The sequence below is a fragment of the Arachis ipaensis genome, chromosome B5 (genome assembly GCF_059453495.1).
Source record: "Arachis ipaensis isolate K30076 ecotype BB chromosome B5, ASM5945349v1, whole genome shotgun sequence".
Lineage (NCBI taxonomy): Eukaryota > Viridiplantae > Streptophyta > Magnoliopsida > Fabales > Fabaceae > Arachis > Arachis ipaensis.
In genome coordinates, this window is record NC_142440.1 from 6,789,201 (window position 1) to 6,798,226 (window position 9,026).

Below are 9,026 nucleotides of genomic sequence, written 5' to 3' on the forward strand. Positions count from 1 at the left end.
TATCATTCTCCTCCTCTTCAAAAAAGATTCGTCCTCGAATCTTGTAGGTGAAAAAAATAATATATGAAAAGGACAATAATTATAAGGAAGATAATTTCTTTTTTTTTTGTTTTTTTCTTCTTTTTTTTTGTTTTTTTTTTCACTTTATTCTTCTTCTTCTTTTTTTTTTTAAATAATGAAACGCAAACGAAAACAAGAACACAAGAACAAAATGAAAGACGTGACAAACACTGGACTCTTTTTTTTTATGATAAAAGAAGAACAAATATAGATTAATAAGAATTAATCTAATACCTGAGCTCTGATACCAAATGATACGGAAATAAAAGATAAATAAAAAAATAAGGATTCAACTGAATAAAAAGATACATTGAAATTAAAATAGGAACAAAAAAGATAAGTTGAAATTGAGTACAAAGAGAATCACTCTACTTTCTACCCAATTTCTTGACGCAACAAGAAAGGGACTCCTCAATCTAACTTGTCAACGCCATAGTTTGGAAATTGAATCGAAGGGACTCCTCAACCTTCTATTCAATTCCCCGATGTAACAATAGAGGGACTCCTCAACCTCAATTGTCCACACCATGGTTTCATCACGAAACCAAAAAGGGGTTTTCAAACCTCTAAAAATTCTATACTACGACTACAATAGCTAAGGAGATATTTATAACCTCTTATTAGGTTAAAACAAAGAAAACACTAAAGCCCATAAACATAAGGCTCAATCTAGTAATTAAATAAACAAAATCAAAATACATTAAATAAAATATTCTAAAAATGTAAACTAAAATATCTTCTAAATAACTCTTGAACTCTTCATATCACGAATATTTGAAGCACGTATCAAGATACTTATCTTTTATCTGTTTAAATCGAATCAAATAATTATAAATAGACTCATTTTAAAATCTTTTGATTTTGTACAAATTAGATACGGCAATTGTCATCTTTCTTCTAAAAAATTATTCATGAAAATATTTTTTTAATTCAACTCAAGAGTACATTGAATTTGGTGAAATAATAAAAAAAACATGTGATTCATACTTGGCTAATAAACAAGAAATAATTTTATTTTAAGATATTTATTGATTGCAATTTGATCAATTTTAATATATCTTACTATGTGTTCGACTGTATATTTTTGAGCTCCAAAAAATACAGGGGGGGTTCGTTCTTTGAACAATATATTTTTGAAATGGTTGGATTGGCCTGTCTTTGCCTAATTGGTGGAGTGGGAGATGTTATCTAGCAGTATTCCTTGACATCAGATTGCTGCTGGTTTTTGGTTGCTTAAATTACATGAAAATATATTCTTGTAGTAGTGAACAGTAGCCTTTGTTGTCTCCCCTGAATATCCAAGAAAATGATTGGTTCAAAATGTTTTCTGTAAGGTTTCAGGAAGACTTTCAGAATTGAAGACTACTATAGATGCTGGATCGCAATTTGAGCAATGGAACCTTTGGTATGTTAAATATTGAACTTAACCATGTTCAGTGTTATGCAACATAATAAAAATGAATTTTTATAACTGTCTGGAAAAGCTTTCTTTATAAGTATTTGGTTGAGTGCCAGTGTTCATCTTCCAATTATTCAAAAAGTATTTTCTTCTATTGGTGTTACTGATTACTTTCTGTTGATTATATTTTTCTCAACTCATGAGGAAAAATCTGTTTACCATACCTTGAACATGCTGAGCCTTGATGTGACGAAAAAATGTCTTGTGGTTGAAGGGTGGAGTCCTATTTTTGCAACAAAGCAGGTAAATTGTTATTGTGATTCCATCATGGATCTCATTTGGTCTACCCAGAGTTAATACTTTCTATAGGGTTAGTGGGTCACTAAAATTGATTTATGGAATATGCTGGTGTGGTTTTTCAGATTCAAGATGCATTATTATCCATTAGTTCGGTGATCCCTGTGAGTGTGGAGGGATAGATAGTATATAAAAATAAGTGAAACATATTTATTGCATGATCATCATAGGTTTGTAGTATGCATGTTCTGTAGAGTATCAATATACAAACAAAATGACATTTATAGTTGCAAGTCGTGATACATGAATGAGTTTAAACTTCCTTTTTCTTCTTCTCAGTAGCAAGCCTCATTCTGTTACTTCTATTCTTCTTCTTCTAATCAGTATTTGTCCTGCAGTTCTCCTGAAAACTATAGCATTGACGTACTAGGTTGTATTAAATACATCAGAAGAATACTGAAATGATAAAGAGTAGCAAGCCTCAGTCTATTTATTCTAATAGACATAGTGACACCTGGATCGGATTAGATTTATTATTAGAATGTGAATGTTTAAAGTTGATATTATCTAAACAGTTCAAATGCAGAAGTTAAAATTCAATACATTTTATTTTTGAAGTTCTATAGTTTCAAAACAGACTGATCAAACTTGATATTGAATGTTAAAAACAATCATAGAGTTGGTGGATTTTGCAATATCTCAATACTTTGCACATTGAATTTTGTGCTATTGCAGGGGGGGTTGCTAAGTATCAGGAAGCGAATCCCACTGTGTATACTATAGTTACATTTCCATTTCTTTTTGCCATAATGTTTGGTGATTGGGGTCATGGAATATGTTTGCTACTTGCAGCCCTTTATATTTCATAATCAGGGAGAAGAAACTTTCTAGCCAGGTAGTCTTTTAGTTTACCTGAAACTTTTTCCTTTGAAAAAATGGTACAAAAATTCATATTTTTCTGAAAGAATAGTTAAACATATTTTCTCCATCATTATGTAAAATGTCTGATTACCTGTCTTATGCTATGCATGGTGAGCTTATATGGCTATGTCCATATTGTACAGGGCTAGTATTGCCAGGGCATTAATGAAACATTTGGCTATCTAGCTTGTCTAAATATCATTCCAGTTATTTTTTGAAAAATTGAGCTGACATTCTTTGTTAGTGGAGGAGGCCGGCCTCACCCTCTCTAATCGAGGTGATACGGAAATAAAAGAAATAAACAAAGACAAGAATTGAAATTGAATAGAAAAGATACATTGAAATTGAAATAAAAACAAAAAAGGTTAGGTTGAAATTGAATACAAAGAGAATCACTCTACTTTCTATCCAATTTCTTGACGCAACAAGAAAGGACCTAACTTGTCAATGCCATAGTTTGGGAATTGTATCGAAGGGACTCCTCAACCTTCTACCCAATTCCCCGATGCAACAAGAGAGGGACTCCTCAACTTCAATTGTCCACACCATGGTTTCATCACGAAACCAAAAAGGGGTTTTAAAACCTCTAAAAATTCTATACTACGACTACAATAGCTAAGGAGGTATTTATAACCTCTTATTAGGTTAAAACAAAGAAAACCCTAAAGCCCATAAACATAAGGCCCAATCTAGTAATTAAATAAACAAAATCAAAATACATTAAATAAAATATTCTAAAAATGTAAACTAAAATATCTTCTAAATAACTCTGTACTCTTCATATCACGAACATTTGAAGCACGTATCATTCTCCTCCTCTTCAAAAAAGATTCGTCCTCGAATCTTGTAGGTGAAAAAAAATTAATATATAAAAAGGACAATAATTATAAGAAAAATAATTTCTTTTTTTTTTTTTGGTTTTTTTCTTCTTTTTTTTGTTTTTTTTTTTCACTTTATTCTTCTTCTTCTTTTTTTTTAAATAATGAAACGCAAACCAAAACAAGAACACAAGAACAAAATGAAAGACGCGACAAACACTGGACTCTTTTTTTTTATGATAAAAGAAGAACAAATATAGATTAATAAGAATTAATCTAATACCTGAGCTCTGATACCAAATGATACGGAAATAAAAGAAATAAACAAGACAAGAATTGAAATTGAATAGAAAAGATACATTGAAATTGAAATAAAAACAAAAAAGGTTAGATTGAAATTGAATACAAAGAGAATCACTCTACTTTCTATCCAATTTCTTGACGCAACAAGAAAGGGACTCCTCAACCTAACTTGTCAACGCCATAGTTTGGGAATTGTATCGAAGGGACTCCTCAACCTTCTACCCAATTCCCCGATGCAACAAGAGAGGGACTCCTCAACCTCAATTGTCCACACCATGGTTTCATCACGAAACCAAAAAGGGGTTTTAAAACCTCTAAAAATTCTATACTACGACTACAATAGCTAAGGAGGTATTTATAACCTCTTATTAGGTTAAAACAAAGAAAACCCTAAAGCCCATAAACATAAGGCCCAATCTAGTAATTAAATAAACAAAATTAAAATACATTAAATAAAATATTCTAAAAATGTAAACTAAAATATCTTTTAAATAACTCTGTACTCTTCATATCACGAACATTTGAAGCACGAATCACGAGGTGTATTCAAATGCTGGTTCTTTTGGTTGCAAAGCTTTTCTTTATTAGCAACTTTCAGCAATTTCATTTTTGCAGTTTAATAGATGATGGAAAGTCATTAAAATTTAATATACACTAAGAACATTTCAGACAGGCATTACCATTTTCCATGAACTTTGCTTGATGATGTGCATTGTTTTTGTTCCATTTTTGCAATGCCCTATTCTTTCGGAACAATGTAAATGTCTGGTATGTTAATATATATTTGAACGTGAACATTTGTTTTGGGTAGTCGTATGGTATTCTTTAACATATAATTCCTATAAAGTATTCAACAATTCTTTGCATATGCAATCAGATTAATAAATATCTTTCTATCTCATGAACTTGCTCATTAATTTAAAGTGAATATAATTTTGTTATTTCACCATTTTACTCTCAGGTTCCAATTTATTCCCCAGATGATATTTCTCAACGCTTTATTTGGCTATCTCTCCCTGCTTATTATTGTGAAGTGGTGCACTGCTTCTCAGGCTGATTTATACCATATAATGATCTACATGTTCCTGAGTCCAGCAGATGATTTGGGTGAAAACCAACTCTTTGTTGGTCAGAAATATTTGTAGGTTGTTTAGCTTCCAAACCCTTGTTCTCTTGAAAACCCTGTTTTTGTCTATGAACAACACTTATAATCTTTGTTCCATTCCTACCAGATGACGCTTTTGAACCATTTATTTTGAAGATTCAACACCAAGCTGTATGCTTATTTTTGAATAAGGCCTCTTCTCTTTTTACACATGGAACTTTTGCCTTTGTTCTGACTCGAATAGTTTTGTTACTTCAGAGGCATGGGGATGAATCATATACAGCACTTCAAACCACAGAGGAGAGCTTGCAAGTGGAGTCAAATAATGATTCTCATGGTCATGAAGAGTTTGAGTTCAGTGAAGTCTTTGTGCATCAACTTATACACACCATAGAGTTTGTACTTGGAGCAGTCTCTACCCAATGTGCTCTAGCATAACATGTAGCTGTTTTTATGACTAGTAACTTAGGCTTTTGTTCTATTAATAATGCTCACTTCTAAAAGCTATATGGTTGGAACTTTGTATGATGCATTTACTATTTATGCATCTTCTTTAGATATATTTATATATACGTATATGAAACTATAGTGATGCATTAACTAATGTTTTCCTCCTTTGTGTCCAGTCTTGCGCATTCAGAATTATCAAGTGTATTCTATGAGAAAGTTCTAGTTCTGGCATGGGGGTATGTAGTTTATGAATTTTTGTTTCTTATTGGTGTGTCTAATGAGATGATTACTTTGGGTTGGAGACTTGGAGTGATGATACTGATGTCGACAATGACTGGCAATTGCTCTCTGATGTTACAGGTACAATAATGTGATTATCCTGATAGTGGGTATCGGAGTATTACTCGTCATGGAAACCCTGAGTGCCTTTTTGCATCCTTCTCGTTTGCATTGCTAGATGAAGAGGAGGAGTGATGCTTTAAAATCATATATATGAACGTGGGAGTAATATTGCTTTGGACCTGTATTGATTCTTTCATTTGCTGTGACTATAGTCAGTGACTGGTAGCTTTTTTCATTCAAACACCATTTCGTATCTTATTTATGCCAATGAGTGAGGGGAATAAATTGTAACGTTGATGAGCTAGGCAGGCGTGGCTGTAATAATAATTTTATCAAGACATATTGATGTCTATTTAATTTTTTTGTCCCCAAAACAAGTAGCCTTATGTTTACATCTTTATTTGAAGCATGTGGAAAATGATTTATTAGAATCAAGAATCTATTACTGTTGGGTTCCCAAGTGCACTTGTATTTATTATTTAACATTTTGCTTGGCGTGATGAACGAGCTTCTTAAACTTTACAATCAGTAAAACATCCCCGGGGCGGTAATCTCAATGGTACACTCAATATACAATCATCATTAACATTATAAATGTATAATTTGCATTTTACTTTTAGCATAGATCTACCATTGAATATGAGAGGGGCTTTATAATGTGTCTAGAAAATTGAATCAAAGGGAGTGTGCTAGGACCAGCAATAGCAGAATGATCAAGCTTTATTGATACACCGGGATGGCCAATTAGCTCTCCCTAGAAGGTTCTACACAGCTGGAACTACCAGTTCGGAGAGATTCTCTCCAACTTCTAACAGAATTCACAACAGAAAAACTATCCTCCCTCAACTAACTATAACCTAGCTATTTATAACAACCTATCAGCCAGCTGGATATCCTAACAATTCCTAAAACACTTCTACTTGACCTCTACTTACCTCTCCTTTTGTAACACAGTCCAAACCTGTTAGTAGTGGGCGCCTCTCTATCAATACTCCCCCCTCGGACAACCACCTTGTCCTCAAGGTGGAGCTCCAGAAAGGTGGCCCGCAATGTCGCCGCTCATTCCCAGCTGTCCTCACAAGGAGATAGGCCCACCCAGCGCACCAAATACTCCAAGGCCCCATCCTCTGCAGTTCGCGATGCCACAATCTGGGATGGCTACATCACCAGCTCACCATCCTCAGCCAGCCCTAGTGGAAGCGTCTGTACCTGCTGCCAGTGGCGGAGCTTAGTTCAGACAACGGGGGGCCATGGCCCCCAAACTTTTTATAAAAAAATTAGTAGTACTTTTTCAAAAGATAAAAATAAATTCAATTGGTTTAAATACTTTATTATGACTTAAAGTACCCAATAAGTTCAATAAGCAACACTCTTTTTACTTTTAAGTTCAAATATAAAAAAATAAATATTTTTTATTTATTTAATTTAATATTATTTTATATTTTACTATTTATTTAATTTAATTCTTTATATGATAAAAAATAATAAAATATTCAATAAGTATTAATATTATTGTATTTGTATAAATTAATAAAAAAATTTTAATAAATATTATAAATTTTAATATTTGTCCTAACTTCTTCTTTACATATTCTACAGGATATATATTCAAATTTTTATATAAAATAATAATAAAAAATCAAAGAATTGATGCATTTTTTAAGAGGAATGTTAATATTTAATAAGGAGAACATATAATTTTTATAATATTAACACTTGTAGTTCTTCTACTTTAATGAATCATGAAAAAAGTGAGATACAACCTTCAAAAGTTTAAAAAATTACATCTGATGAGTTTGACCTTAATTTTTTGGAACGAGACCCTAAAAAACGGCTTTAAATTTGGCAATATCACCCAAACTAGAGAGATGAAATTAGACGAGCTTATCTTAAATGAGGTCTATATCAAAAGCATTTTGACAATTATCTTCTATGTGGCCCCCCCAAAATTTTGTTTCAAGTTCCGCCATTGCCTGCTGCTGCGGCGGGACAGCCTTTTTCAACTTGCTAACATGGAAGACTGGGTGAAGTCTGCACTCTTGAGGCATGGCTAACTTGTATGCCACTGCCCCTATCCTCTCAACCACTTCAAACGGTCCATAGTATCGAGGGCTTAGCTTCTCATTGACCCTCCACGCTAGTGTCCGCATTCGATAAGGTTGCATTTTCAAATAAACCCACTCACCCGGTTTGAACTCGACATCCCTTCGATGCCTATCCGCTGCTTGTTTCATCCGCTGCTGAGCCTGCACCAAGTGCATCTTCAACCTTGCCAACACCGCATCCCTGGCTGCGGTCAATGCTGCCACCTCCTCAACATGCGAGGGAAACGTCTCTCCCCGGAAAAGAATGGGTGTCGGCACCCCATAAAGTGCTTGAAATGGAGTTGTTTGGGCTGAGGCATTGTAGGACGTATTAAACCAAAACTCCGCCCATGGAAGCCACTCCAACCATTCCTTCGGGTAGCCCCCCACAAAGCACCGCAAATAAGTCTCCAAACAGCGATTCACCACCTCGGTTTGGCCATCGGTTTGCGGATGAAATGCCGTGCTGTACTTCAATTTTGTCCCTGCTACTTGGAACAGTTTGGACCAAAACTTACTCATGAATACCCTATCCCTATCCGATATGATTGACTTGGGGAACCCGTGTAGTTTAACTACCTCTTTAATAAAGGCTAGTGCCACCTCCTTGGCTGAAAATGGATGAGCTAAGGGGATAAAGTGAGCATATTTAGTCAACCGATCGACCACAACTAGAATAGTGTCCATGCCTTTGGATTTTGGCAATGCCGCCACAAAATCCATCGTAACGTGCTCCCAAACTCGCTCTGGAACTGGTAGTGGATGCAACATCCCCGCCGGTTTCATCGCTGCATGCTTGTTTTGCTGGCAAGTGTGGCAGCCCGCAACATAATCCTTGATCCGTTGCCTCATACCGTGCCAATGAACCGCTGCTGCCAGCCGCTTATAGGTTTGAAAGAAGCCTGAATGTCCACCCGCCCCGCTGTCATGGGACTCAACCAGCAAAAGTGGGATCTGAGAAGAATTTGCAGGCAACACTGCTCTCCCTTGATAAAACAGCCGACCCTTGTGTAGGGAATACCCCGGATAGTCATCCAGCCCCTGCTACAGGGCGATCACAATCTTTTGTAGCTCTTGGTCGTGAGCCACCTCCTCTTCCACTGTTTCCCAGAGGTTCATATGTACTACTGAAATCACCCTTGCCATCATTTGCCGTGACAATGCATCTGCTGCCTTATTCTCAAGGCCTGGCCGGTATCGGATCTCAAAATCCAAGCCTAACAATTTAGTGGTCCACTTCAAGTAAG

The 9,026-nt window shown here is 35.0% G+C and overlaps 1 protein-coding gene across 5 annotated transcripts; it reads left to right on the forward strand.

Moving 5' to 3' along the window:
• Positions 1-1,144: 1,144 nt before the first annotated feature.
• LOC110271720 (V-type proton ATPase subunit a2-like) lies at positions 1,145-6,094 on the forward strand. 5 transcript variants are annotated; one of them, XM_088488689.1, is made up of 8 exons: positions 1,145-1,465; positions 1,664-1,762; positions 2,492-2,651; positions 4,760-4,939; positions 5,031-5,074; positions 5,162-5,256; positions 5,530-5,589; positions 5,714-6,094. In XM_088488689.1, exons 4-8 carry the CDS (start codon positions 4,897-4,899, stop codon positions 5,808-5,810), a joined length of 339 nt encoding a protein of 112 aa, XP_088344815.1. In that variant the 5' UTR covers positions 1,145-1,465; positions 1,664-1,762; positions 2,492-2,651; positions 4,760-4,896; the 3' UTR covers positions 5,811-6,094. The 5 variants fall into 5 exon arrangements, 2 of the variants coding, with proteins under 2 accessions (XP_088344815.1, XP_088344816.1); XM_088488690.1 differs by having other exon boundaries at positions 1,178-1,281; positions 1,395-1,762; XR_015883660.1 differs by having other exon boundaries at positions 1,145-1,762; positions 5,162-5,344.
• The last annotated feature ends 2,932 nt before the right edge of the window (positions 6,095-9,026 follow it).